We start from the raw sequence: 14632 nt of genomic DNA, 5'->3' as shown, positions 1-14632 counted from the left end.
CTACACATATGTGAAGAACAGGAGGGCGACTAGAGTGATGGTATGACTGATTAGGGAGAAGATATGAAACGTGACTGGAGTCAGAGGAGATAGGGAAGGTCCTTAATGTATATTCAGTGTTCATCTGTGAGATGAACCTTGACAAGGGCTGATATGCTGCAATATATTAACGTTAAGAAAGTGGATGTGCTGGAACTTCTGAAAAACATTAGGATAGATGGAGCTAGACAGAATATACTTTTTGTTACTATGAGAAGAGACTGCACCTTTGGTGATAATTATTGAGACTTCACCTGGCATAGAGGTACCACCAGGAGATTGGAAATTGGCAAAAGTTATTCCTTTGTTCAAGAAAGGTTATAGGGATATTTCTGGTCATTATAGACTAATGAGTCATGTCACTGGTGGGCAAACAATTGGAGAGGTCTTAGAGAATTTAGTGGAAAGTTTTACGAACTTTAGTGGAAGCATTTTCTGATTACAATTGTGAGGGATGGCTTGTGCTTTACAAGTCTGCCTGAATTCTTTAAGGAAGTGATAAACAAATTGATCTAGGCAGAGCAATCGATGAGATGTACCTGTATTTAGTAAGGCATTCCAGAAGGTTCCCCACAGAGGGCTCATTCAGAAAGTCAGGAGATGGAATACAAGGTGTTGCTCCTTCAAACTGAGTGTGGCCTCGTCACAACAGTAGTGGAGGCCATAGACTGACATGTTGGAATGGGAATGGGACGTGGAATGAAAATGGTTGGCCACTGGGAGATCCTGCTTTTTCTGGTGGTGCTCGGTGAAGTGCACTCTCAATCTACATCAGGTCTCACCGATATACAGGAGGCCACAGTAGGAGCACCGGGGTTATTTTCCAGGGGTTCAATACCCACTCTCAACTCTCATTAACTGTTTACATAAAATCTGAAAAATCTTTGGTATGCTCTTTGATATTATTAGGTAGCTTACCTTCCTGTTTCATCTTTTGTCCACATTTTTTTTTTGGGGTTACCTTCTGTTCGTTTTTAAAAGCTTCTTCCCATTCCTCTAACTTCCCGCGAATTTTTGCTATATTACATGCCCTATCTTTTCCTTTAATGCTGTCTTTTCCATTTATGTTGTATTTGATCCCTTGTCAGCCAGAGTTGTGTCATCCTCCTTTGAGAATATTTCTTTATCTCTGGGATGTATCTATCCTGCAACTCCCAATTTGCCCCCAGAAAATCCAGCCATTGCTGTTCTGCCACTATCCCTGCTAGTGTTTCCATTCCAATCAATTTTGCGAGCTCCTTTCTCATGCCTCTGTCATTCCCTTTACTCCACTGTAATACTGATATATCTGACTTTACCTTCTCCCTCTCAAAATGTATATCTCATAGGCATTCTACAAATCCCCTCTCTTGGAATCCAGCACCAGCCTGATCTACCAATCTACCTGCATACTGAAATCCTTCATGACTACTATAACATTGACATTTTTACATGCCTTTATATTTCCCTCTGAAATTTGCATCCCACATCCTGGCTACTGTTTGAGGGCCTGTGTATAACTCACATCAGGTTCTTTTTAGGTTTGCAGTTTCTTAACTATACCCACAAGGATTTCTGCATCTTCTGATCCTGTGACCTCTTTCCAAGGATTTGATTTCATTCTTTTGCCAACAGAGACACCCCACCCCATTTGCCTATCTCCTTGTCCTTTGAGTGCAAAGTGTATGCTTAGATTTTAAGCTCCCAACTTTGATCTTCATTCAGCCACAACTCAGTTAGTGATGCCCGCACCGTCATGCCTGCCAATCTGTTACTGCGCTATAAGATCATTTACCTTATTCTGTATAGTGTGTATTTAAATATAACACCTTAATTCCTCTATTCTTCACAGATTTTGATTTTGCCTCTATGTTTCCCTTGAACTCATCACACTGACTGAAAATTTGCCCTATCATATGCCTGTTCATCCTTACAATTTCACTACACACTGCACTGACACGTGCACCAGCTGCTTCATCCTCAGTCCTGGTTCCCATCCCAACTCCTATTTTAAATGATTGGAGAAAGGTATAGTGAGGATGTCAGAAGTAGGGTTTTTTAAATGCAAATGATGTATTCATGGATCACACTGCCAGGAGTTTTGTTGGAGGCAAATACATTACAGACATTTAAGGGACTTTTAGATAGGCACATGGATGAAAAAAAATGGAGGGCTGCACAGAAAGGCAACATTAGTTTACTGTTGGATTAGATTAAAAGTTTGGTACAACATTGTGTGTATGTTCTGTAGTGTGCTTCCCATAAATTTTTCTCCTGCCTTGGAGGTATGTCCTTCAGGACGATGGCAGCACATTCAGAGGAGCAGTACTCTTTGTAGCTCTTCTGCCTTTGGTGACCTCTGCTCTGTGTTGTGTTCAACATTGAGCAGTGACATTTAATCAGCTGAGAGGATGTGGCTTTTAATCATCAGGAGGAGATATTCTCACCAGTGTTTATCTTGGTGCCGGTCAGGATTTAAAGCGGACAGTTCCAGTGGCTGCTCCTATTCATCCAAACAAATCTACATAAACACATCTGGTAGATCTCTACTACCATTTAATAGCTAATGAAGCATTTCATTTTCTCTGTCCACAAATAACAATTTATATGTTTTGCCCCAGAGCTGATTTTATGATCCTTTACAGCATAAAACGGTTCTCATGCTAAGCTCATGAAGCAATGCAAATAGTTAGTCAAAATCCTTTCACTTTAAGAAATGAGTTAACATTACAGAATCAAACTGGAAATTAAGAATGTAATAAGGTTTCTAATAATTATTTTCGGAACTCGAGTTACACAGGTTTATTGACAGTACCCATGCAGTTTACTGTGATGTTCAAAGAAAAAATATCTCCCAAAGTTTAGAAAGTAAGTTCATGTTTACTTTATCAGTGGGGTCTCCACGGAACTCTGTGTACTGACAGCTTGTATTGATCAAACCAATAATACAGATAATTATCAAATTTTTTGTTTCTAGAACTTGGCTATGGGTTGATTTGTTGCCAATTTGTCACGAAATGGAAAGCAAAATTTGTTTTTCTTTCGAAAGCTTAAAATAATGCAGAGAAGATACTAAATTCTTCTCTCCATTATTTTAAGACATTAGTTACAGATTATTAAGAAGTGTTTGTCTAAAGCTCTACTATAGATATGGATGCTCAAAAATCTTGCCTGACATAACACTGTCGAAGGTTCTGTGTTTATTTTTATTAAGCTGGTTGCTGCAAAGGACCAGAGCTTTATTTTGAACAAGTATAGGGTAGGCATCCACATTTTTCCTAACTCCTTCTCAATCAATTGACTGTAAACAGATTATTCAGTATTCATCACATTATTGTCTGTGGAAGCTGGCTGTGCAAAAGTAACATCACCTTTCCTGCATTTCACCTTCAAAAACAAAGTACTTCATTGGCTATATATTTCTGTGGGATATTTTGTAAGGAATACAATAGGATTGTTAGAAAACATTTCCCTTATTTCCATTACTTTCAATCTGACTATTTTGATTTGGATCTAATTAGATTAAGGAAGCAAATAGTTGAGTTTTGGCAGTGCCATGATACATTTGGTACAATTTTTAAGGTTCATGCAAGAACAGTTGCGAATTAATATATATTTTGAAATCAGATAAATATTACTTTCTGTGTAGGTGTCACTTGAAGTTAAGGGATCTCAATTCAGTATAGTTCAGCTAGTTGCACCGAAGTACTATGTGTAATTAGGCATAATAATAGTAAACACAACAGTTAGTAGGTGTAAACTCAAAATTCTCATGCTAAATTTAGTAACTAGGCTTAGTGGTCACCTCAAAGTAGGCTATTGCACTGACTTCTGGTGAAATTACAAAAACTTTTAGAAAATTATCAATGCTTGTGTTTTCACAAGCTTAAAGCATTTTCCCAGTTTTAACGTGGCCTTATCAGTACAGGCTTAGAAGTAGTCAATAGGAAAGTTGTTTTTAGTGGGTATTACTTTCATTTCCATTTATATTTGCACAACCCTCCTTCAGGCCTGTGCCTCAGCCAGAATCAGATCTGTATTTAGATTACACACATACTCGGATTACAATTTAGGTTATGATGAGATCTAAGGACACATCTAGGATGGTCATGCTCCCTAACTAGTTACATCACCATTTATTTTTAGTACATATTCTATTAAAAATGAATGTACAATTGATTATATTTTTGTACTTTGAAATGCCATGTTAAAGTTGGAAAAATACTCTTAATTTTGTGAAGCAATTGAAAGAATTATAGGGCACTCTCCTATTTTTCTGAGTCTGAACAGAATATTCTTTATTCACTGATTTCATCATTGCAACAAGCATTGAATAGCAAAGATTTTGGAAAAAGAAACCTTTGGTGCATTTAAATTTGACCATGCTTCAATTGAACAAATTGCTGAATGACCACCATTTCCCTTATCATCTACTGTGATTGGAACTCAATGGATTTTGTGGAGGAAAGTTACTTCCACTTTTGAAGTAATCTTGAATACATAAATTCATGCATCACTGAAGGAAGCTGTTCAATCCATTATGCATGTTCCATCTTTCCCTCTCACCTCTTTATCTAGTTTATTCTTTTGAAGATTTAGATTGAATCTGCTTCCAGGACTCTCAGAAGCTGTATATATAAATATGTTTTTTAAATACGCATGCTCCTTTTAATTCTTTTGTCATTAAACTTACAAATGGAATGTTAACTAAAAGCATAATTAAGGAAAGAATTACAGCAGCTCAGATGGCATCAGTGGAAAAATGAATGGTTAATATTTTGTGTCGTAGAGCAGTGTAGCACGGATAGAGATTATTTGGCCCACTGAGTCCATTATGACCACAGTGCCTACTCAGCTAGTCCTAATTTCTTGCATGTGGCCCATATCCTTCTAATCCCTGTCCTTCCATGTATTTTTAACCCAGCCAACCTGTTCATATTCCATACCTTCACAGCATGGTCCGGGTCAATTTTGACCCGGCCCAAGAATCCCCTCATAACAAGCGTTTATACCAAATTTTGAACCACAGATCTATTTAGAATGTATAAATAGCCTATCTGACATTAATAAATGGGTAATTAATCCTTAATGAATGTTTCGGAGATCTAAAATCCATTTCAATAGATACGGGTCAAATTTGACCCGAAACAGCGTCAATGTACAAAAATTTGTAGCACCTGAACAGAAACATAAAATTTTTAAATATTTTCATTTTTGCATATTTTGGGTCACTTTAGGTAAAGTCATCAAATTTTGGCTAAAAAAGTAGCATTTAGGGTGTTTTTACTGCTGTCAAACGTCAAAATGGGTCAAATTTGACCCGAATAGTATGTAATGGTTAAGATCTTTTTTATTGTACCTGCCTCCTCTGGCAATTCATTCCATATACTCAATGTGAAAAGGTTGCCCGTCTGATCCATTTTAAACCATTGCCTTCTCATCCTAAATCCACTGTTTGTCTACTGCCCTCACTTTGCATTGCATACAAAGCTAGGCAAGGAGTTAAACACCTTCTCAAAGATGACCCAAGCCAAAGGTTTCATCAGGGTTTTTAATGAGAAAACTTTGTGAAAGTGCAGAAGATTAAGCAAAACATGTATTAGATTCAATCCAGAGTCGCCTTGTGCCCAAATACACTAATATTATTGATTATTCTCACAAACAGTGTTAAAAAGGTAATACAAACATGCTGCATTCTATAGCTATGCCGTGGATTAGAGCAAACTCATGGCGTGACGCTGGCTTAATAACGATAAACAATGAACATAATATTTCCATCAAAGTACATCTACGAAATGTTTACCAATATTAAGAAAGCTTAAGACTCACAGATATTGCCATTCCAAGGGCAAGTAAAGAGGGATGGGGATGGATGTCTTTCTACTTTGTGTGCTTCGAGTCAAAATCTGAATTAGCCCCTTCTGGAAGTGATGTAAAGAAAAAAACAGCTTATGAACATGGAGTGATGTTTGTATAAAATGAACTGCATACAAAATGAACAGCACCTCTAGAGTTAGAATACTATGCCCCCTAGTTTTGGACTCCTCTATCCTGAGGAAAAGGCAGTTGCCCACCTTCTATAAGATGGCCTGTCATTCTCCTACATTCTAAGGAATAATGACCTAGCGTGGCAAACCTCTGTATAACTCAGGCCGTCTAGTCCTGGAAACATCCTCGTATATGTTTTCTGCACTGTCTCCAGTTTAACTGCATCTTTCCTATAACAGGATAACCAGAATTATACATGGGACTTCAAGTGCCGCCTCACCAATGACTTCTACAGCTGTCACCAAATGTCCCAACTCCTACACTCAGAGTCCTGACTGATGAAGGCTAGAGTGCTATATACCTTTTTCACTGTGCTGTCCACCTATAATGCTGATTTCAATGAACTATACGCTTGGAATCCTAGGTCTTCATGTCCCGTTACACTTTCCAATGCCCTACCATTCATCGTATAAGTCCAACTCTGGCTTGATTCACCTCAATATTATTCTATATTGGAACTTGTTTGTGAGTTATCGGCTCACTTCCCTAACTGACTAAGGTCCCTCTGTAATCTAGGATAGCCTTCTTCATTATCAACAACACCTCCCAATTTTGTATCAAGCCTTGTGCGTTTGCCTTGTTATATTAATAAGAAATAACAAAGGACCCAGTACCTCAACCTGCAGCACACCACCAGTCACCAGTTTGCTTACTCTTAGTCAGATTGTGCCAATCCAATAGCTGGTAGATACTGACCCTCAGAATTCCCCCCAGTAACTTCCCCTCACTGATATCTGGTTGACTGGCCTATAGTTTTCCTCAGCTTGACTTACTGCCTTTCTTAAAAATGGATCAATGTCAGCTACCCTCCAGTCTTCAGCAACTTTTTAGTGGCTAGCAAGAATGCAAGTATCTCTGCAAGGGCCCCTGCAATACCAAATGTGGCTGTCCACTAGAAATACAGCAAAAGGCATTGGATCTAGCTGTGGTACTGAATTCTCGTGCTCCAAACTAACTGTGCCTCCAGATATGATGTTCTGGCTTCATGAGGATACCTACATTTTGCAGCTGTTGCCATGCATACCAGATTAGGGGCTTCGGTTTGAGGGGCAGCTCCATTTGTATCAGGATGGCAAGCAGTGGGAAGATGTATAGGTACTCTGCTCCAGTTACATGTACAAAACTAAAACAAAGCAGGCTTGCAGCTAGGTGAGCCTGTATTTCAGATAGCTGGGATCAGCAATGTACACCAAATTCTAGAGGAACTCGACAGGTCAGGCAGCAACTACGGAGAGAAATAAACATTCAACATTTTGGACTGAGATCCTTCACTAGGACTTTATCCCCCTCCATAGATGCTGCCTGACTTCCTGAGTTCCTCCAGCATTTTGTCTGGCATTCAGGATTTCCAGCATCTGCAGAATTTCTTATGTCTCTGATCAACATTTTAGATTAGTAGGTGGGTGGACAGTGATCAGAATGACACATAAACTTAAGTTACTGCTAGTTTTGATTATATAACCTTAGAACTAATCTTTTTTGCTATTTATTCTAAAAATGAGAAATGAAGTTGTTATTTATTTCCAATAATGAGAAATTAAGGTATTTTGCCATCTTAAGCTCAGCTTAATTAATGTTGAAGAATAAATGGTTACATTTCTTTATTTGCCAGCTTTTAAATTTTTAAATTTCTTTCTTTCAGGAAACTCAGATTGTAAGGTTTATGTACAGATAGGGTGTTCTTGAGGAGCTGAAATATTATTGGGACTTTTCCTTTTATATGATTTTATCTACTTGGTATATTAGATTTGTCTGGGAATCGAAGAGTTAAGTTTACATCTGTGATGCTGGGAAGGCTTGTTAGCTGTTTGGTTATTTGCTTGATTTCCAACATGGACCTTTAGCATTTGAAGCTTTGGACCAGAACTATCCCTGAATTATACTGAAAACCTTTTCTGAACTGATCTTTGGAAAAACTTGAACACAATAATGCATTCATTTCACATATCAAATATAAAGAGGCATTGAATTTTAATATTTTGGATGGATTTCCTGAAAATAATAAACACTTACTACAGATATGTAAGTCATTTCTGTTGCTTGTGTGAAGTAAAAACGATTTGATTGTATTGTTAAGCCCTCGCTGTCGAATTATTTCTTACTATGTTAAAGCCACAGAATTAGAGTTAGTAGTTTATTGCATGATTTGTTTTTATGTATGTGTTCTCCTTTTACACAGGCACTGCTTTCTGAAGTAGAACTGCAGGTGGACAACCACATCGGAGGGGTTTATGTGAACATTACTGCAATTTGTCCTGATGGAAGCACAGTTACAGGGCAAAATAAGTGCAGAAATGTGAAACCTAATGAAACAGTAAGTTTAAAAAGAATCTCTGCGTCAGGGATTCCCAACTTTTTTTATGCAATGGATGAAAACCATTAATCAAGGGATCCGTGGGCACCAGGTTGGGAACCCCTGCTCTACTTTCTGTAAATTTAGTTCAAGTTGATATTCCTTGGATTACATAATCTATACCATGTTTTTCACAGAAAGAGCACACTTACTATTGTTGGATCACTTTATATTCATGCTGCAAAAGAGTTTGACTTCCTGGCAGTAGTTGAAAGTGGTTGCAAGTTCCAAAATTGTTTCCAGTAAATACACACTTATCTGAATTATCATCAGGTTTATGTCATGAAATTTCTTATTTTGTGTGCACAACATAAGAAACATAAAAATAAAGAAAGAAGTAGATATAATTAGTGCAAAAGAGGAATAACAAGGCCTTACAGGAGGAATGGAGATGGGCTAATCCCTACTGAAGAATTTAAAGTTGATGACCCTCTCCACCTCTGATTCTCTGATGGGGACTGGCTCATGGACCTCTGGTTTCCTTCTCCTGAAGTCAATAATCAGCTCCTTGGTCTACCTGACATTGAGTAAGAGGTTTTTTGTTATGCCACCACTTGTGGTGCATCTGGGCTAATGGAGATCGTGGAGGAAATATTGTTGCCAATCTGAACTGACTGGTATTTGCAAGTGAAGAAATCGAGGATTCAATTGCAGAAGAAGGCTTCATTGACCATTTAAAAATCTGATGGCAGAGGAGAAGAAACTGTGCCTAAAAGGTTGAGTGTGGGTCTTCAGGCTCCTGTACTTCCTCCCTAATGGTAGTAATGAGAAGAAATTGTGAGGAGCCTTACATATTATCGAGGCATCAGCTTTTGAAGTTGTACTCGATAGTGGGGAGGGTTGTGTTGGCTGAGTCTACAATCCTCTGCAACTTCTTTCGATCCTGTACCAGAGGATGATACAACCAGTCAGAATCCTCTCCACAGTACATCTGTAGAATTTTGCTGGAGCCTTCGGTGACATACCAAATCTCCTCAAGCTCCTAATGAGCTATAGCCACTGGTGCGCATCTTCATGATAGCATCAATGTGTTGGATCCAGAATAGATCTTTTGAGCAGACGATGCCCAGGAAACTTGCCACTCACCCTTTCCACCACTGACTGCTCAATCAAGACTGGTGTGTGCTCTCCCAACTTCCCTTCCTGAAGTCTACAATTAATTCTTTGCTCTTGCTAATGTTGAGGGCAATGTTGTTGTTGCGTTACCACTTGGCCAGATGATCAGTGTCACTGCTGTATGCATCCTCATCTGCCAATCACAGTGGTGTCATCGGTGAATTCATTGATGGCGTTATCAAAGGCACAAGTAATTCCAGATAACAGCGTGGTGAGAGCTTTGACGCTAAATGAACTTGGGCAGCTTATGATGTAAACTTGGATATGACAGCATTTTTCTATTGCAGCTATTATTTTTGAATACATTCTTCTGCTCGTTACCTCTCTTAATGTCACACAGTTCAACAAGCATGAAGAAGTAAGTCACTGGCACTATTTATAGGAATTAGTTTATCACTCAGTTATGCAAAAGCCTTGTGCTCTCTGGAGTTCTTCAGAATTGGTTGGAACCCGCAGAGAAAGGTGTGGCAGGTGCTAAAAAACTTTGCCTTCACATTTAAAATCCTACTATTGCGGATAAGTGATTATCAGGCCTTCCCTTTTCTTTTCAGCAAGGCTGAGAGAATGAGCAAAGGACATGCACACCAGAATAGGCTGGTGCACAAAAAAATGGGGAGAGGAGGGTAGCAAGGCTGTCATCTACCACTTACTGTCATACTGCACTTCCTGTACTGCTGAGGAAGATGCAACACCCATCCATTCACCTCTTCCCTTCCCAATGTCAGAATCAGGTTTAATACCACTGGCGTATGTCATGAAATTTGTTGTTTCGTGGCAGCAGTACATAATAATAAACAACTATAAATTACAATAAGAAATATGTATAAGAATATAAATTAAGTAAGTAGTGCAAAAGGAGCGTGAGAAATAGTGAGGTAGTGTTCATTTTCTACCAAACAGTCCCAAATGAAGCAGTGATTCACATGCACTTCTTCGATTCTAATGTGCTGTATTTGATGTTTACAATATATTGTAAAAATAAACAAAGAAAAATCGGCATGTTAAGCATCTGCACTAAGTTGGTAGGAGAGGACCTGAGCTTCTGTTTGTCAGTTTCATTCACCAACTCACTTCCACTCTGATTTTCAGGACTCAGTGTGGAGATCTTCAACTCATACTTATCTTTCTGTACCAGAGCTCCCCATTTCTGCCACTCATCATTTTCAAGTCAAGTCAAGTCACTTTTTATTGTTATTTCTGCTGTAACTGCTGGTACAGTACACAGTAAAAACGAGACAACATTTTTCAGGACCATGGTGCTATATGAAACAATACAAAAACTACACTGAACTATGTAAAACAACACAAAACTACACTAGACTACAGACCTATGCAGGACTGCATAAAGTGAACAAAACAGTGCAGGCATTACAATAAATAATAAACAAGACAATATGCACAGTAGAGGGCAGTAGGTTGGTGTCAGTCCAGGCTCTGGGTATTGAGGAGTCTGATGGCTTGCGGGAAGAAACTGTTACATAGTCTGGTCGTGAGATCCGGAATACTTCGGTGCCTTTTACCAGATGGTAAGACGGAGAAGAGTTTGTATGAGGGGTGCGTGGGGTCCGTCATAATGCTGTTTGCTTTACGGATGCGGCGTGTGTTGTAAATGTCCGTAATGGCAGGAAGAGAGACCCCGATGATCTTCTCAGCTGACCTCACTATCCGCTGCAGGGTCTTGCAATCCGAGATGGTGCAATTTCAGAACCAGGCCGTGATGCAGCTGCTCAGGATGCTCTCAATACAACCTCTGTAGAATATGGTGGGGTTGGAGATGGACTTTTCTCAGCCTTCACAGGAAGTAGAGACGCTGCTGGGCTTTCTTTGCTATGGAGCTGGTGTTGAGGGACCAGGTGAGATTCTCCACCAGGTGAACACCAAGAAATTTGGTGCTCTTAACGATCTCAACGGAGGAGTCGTCGATGTTCAGCGGAGAGTGGTCACTCGGTGTCCTCATGAAGTCAACAACCATCTCTTTTGTTTTGTTCACATTCAGAGACAGGTTGTTGGCTCTGCATCAGTCCGTTAGCCGCTGCACCTCCTCTCTGTATGCTGACTCATCATTCTTGCTGATGAGACCCACCACGGTCGTGTCATCGGCGAACTTGATGATGTGGTTCGAGCTGTGTGTTGTAGCACAGTCGTGGGTCAACAGAGTGAACAGCAGTGGACTGAGCACACAGCCCTGGGGGGCCCCCGTGCTCAGTGTGATGGTGTTGGAGATGCTGCTTCCAATCCGGACTGACTGAGGTCTCCCAGACAGGAAGTCTAGGATCCAGTTGCAGAGGGAGGTGTTCAGGCCCAGTGGGCTCAGCTTTCCAATCAGTTTCTGAGGAATGATTGTGTTGAATGCTGAACTGAAGTCTATGAACTGCATTCGAATGTATGTGTCTTTTTTGCCCATGTGGGTTAGGGCCAGGTGGAGGGTGATGGCAATGGCATAGTCTGTTGGATGGTTGGGACGGTACGCAAACTGCAGGGGGTCCAGTGAGGTGGGCTGTAGGGTCTTGATGTGCCTCATGACGAGCCTCTCGAAACACTTCATGATGCTGGATGTGAGTGCGACGGGACGGTAGTCATTGAGGCAGGACACTGAAGAGTTCTTTGGCATGGGGACGATGGTGGCGGCCTTGAAGCACGTAGGAACGACGATGCTACTCAGGGAGATGTTGAAGATGTCAGTGAAAATCTCAGCTAGCTGGTCTGCACATCCTCTAAGCACTCTGCCAAGAATATTGTCTGATCCAGCAGCCTTCCGTGGCTCAGTTTTCCTTTTTCTTTTTGAGCTTGCTAGGTATCTTCCACAACCTCGCTATTTACAACAGACACAAACAAAGAAAGTAACTTGTTTATGACTGCTACTCCTTTTACCCCTATTAACCCATTTGGTCTCAGTCTATCAGAGATGCTCTCGTTCGTTTATCTTTTCCCTCCTCCATTTTCTCTGTTCCTGCAAGTGAATATGTTTCCACAGATGTTGCCTGACCTATTGAATATTTCAGCATTTTCTTCTAATATTACCTTTGAGTTGTGTGTTCTGATTACAGCATATGTTACAATGGAAGACTATAAGGAAGATTCTTAGAGAAAAGACCACACAAGAAAGGCATTAAGTAATATAGTTGCTTGTTCAAAGGACCCAGCGCATGCATCAGACACCTGTAAGGGATGCTTCTTGCTTGCCCTTGCTCAATATAGCTGGCAACACTCTTCTGGCTAGAAACCTATGGTCATTCCTGGTTGCGAAGTAGGGCTATTGTAACTTCCTGCAATCAAAATCAGGTGATATTTGAACCAATTTCTCACATACTAGGTGAGGTTTCAAATTGAGATGAAATGTCAAACTGAGATGTTAATTTCCATTCAGAAGAATCTAAAATATAATTTGACACCGTTCAGGAAAAAAGGGGTTTCCCACTGTTTTACCTAATGTCAATACAGTTGATTGTTCATCCACTTTATGAATGGAAGATCACATTTTCTCCTCATGTGGTGGTATAAATAGAGCATAAAAGTTAGTCAGTTTCAGACAAGCACTATTCAGATTTCCAAGATATTTTGTGGAATGCCATCAGATACGGGCACCACGGTGGCATAGCCGTTGGCATGATGCCGTTACAGCTCAGGGTGTTGGGGTTTGGGGTTTAATTCTGATGCTGTTCGTAAGGAGTTTCTACATCTTCTCCATGAACTCGTGAGTTTCCTCCAAGTGCTCCGGTTTCCTCCCACATTCCAAAAACGTTAGTAGGTTAATTTGTCATTGTAAGTTGTCCTGTGACTAGGCTAGGGTTAAATAGACGGATTGGTGGGTGGTGTGGCTCATTGGGCTGGAAGATATGTTCTGCACTGTATCTCTAAATAAATAAATAGAAATTATGCTGTTATAGATTACAAACATCTGTTGAATAAACAGAGTGGTTAAATCCATTTCAAGTTGTTTATGGAATAATGCACACTAGGAAAACTGAATCGTATTTGAGAGAAAGATGGATGCAGCTGAGGTAGAATGGAGTAGAAGATTATACCTTTAAGGGTAGAAGCTGCCTCATATGAAGTTTAAATATTACTGGTCAGTTCTGCCTGGCATGTTCCTCTGCAATTTCTATGTTGTTTATAGAAATTCACCCTCACTCCTCACTTCTCACTCCAGCAGCCGGCTGGTGGTGTAGTGGCATCAGCACCGGACTTCGGAGCGAAGGCTCCCGAGTTCGAATCCAGTCGGCTCCCTTGCACGCTTTCCATCCGTGCTGGGTTGAGCGTGAAGCTCGCAACTCGGCCTCATAAAAATAAGAAAACCTGCTTAAAAAGAACGCCGTCATGACGGCGTCCCGATGACTCCACTCGGAGTTAAGGGCTTTCTTCTTCCTCTTCTCACTCCAATAAGCGTGAAAGTAGGATGGTAATAAACTCCAACAGAGTCATAGTCATATGGAAATAAACTCCATGCATGTGACTTTGCAACACATGTCAATTAATAATAATTTTGTACAATCATAAAATTGCATTGATTACTTTTCTAGCCATTTTACCAGCAATTGATTTGAAATAATCAAAATTCAAAATGACAGACTATAGCATGGTAACACCTCAAGAATCCTTTTTTGATATCCTTTTCTTTATTTTACTCCATTGATAGAGCATTTTATTCTCATAAATGGTTAAAATATGCTAAATTGAAGAGAAAAGTTATAATGGCTTTGTATTTTGTTTGGTTTCGTGTTTGCATGATATTAACAATTGTAGATCTAAAGATCCTTGCACTTAGCTCCAGGGATTGTCAGAGCTAGAGGGAAGAGCAGAAATCTTTTAAATAAATCAAAACCCAACTGTTAGCTGAAATGAAAGGGCGATGTGAATCAAGTTCAGTCTGCTTCCATGGAATGTGAAAATAAGCGATCTGATATCGTTGCAGAATAATGCGTTTCCACATGAATTCCATATCTACCCAGCATAGAGAGAGAGGCATGTTCCTTTGTGTGTTGTTATCAATATCCAATAACAGAGCCACAGTGAAAACAACAATGATGTTGTTTTCAGGGTTAAAGGGCAGATTGTTTGTTTGTGTCTCCAGCGATCTACATTTATACAACCAGTTAA

At 39.8% G+C, this 14632-nt stretch overlaps 1 protein-coding gene across 1 annotated transcript in view; it reads left to right on the top strand.

Annotated features, from left to right (window-relative positions):
• Positions 1–14632, top strand: part of itgb8 (integrin, beta 8) — a 115122-nt gene that overhangs the window by 43918 nt on the left and 56572 nt on the right. The window contains exon 9 of the mRNA XM_072253364.1: positions 8246–8380. Within this exon, the coding sequence (XP_072109465.1) occupies positions 8246–8380 (135 nt within the window). The remainder of the gene's footprint in view (positions 1–8245; positions 8381–14632) is intronic.

The sequence above is a fragment of the Mobula birostris genome, chromosome 3 (genome assembly GCF_030028105.1).
Source record: "Mobula birostris isolate sMobBir1 chromosome 3, sMobBir1.hap1, whole genome shotgun sequence".
Classification (NCBI taxonomy): domain Eukaryota; kingdom Metazoa; phylum Chordata; class Chondrichthyes; order Myliobatiformes; family Myliobatidae; genus Mobula; species Mobula birostris.
The sequence above is the reverse complement of the archived record's forward strand: the minus strand, read 5'-3'. Positions and strand labels throughout refer to the sequence as shown.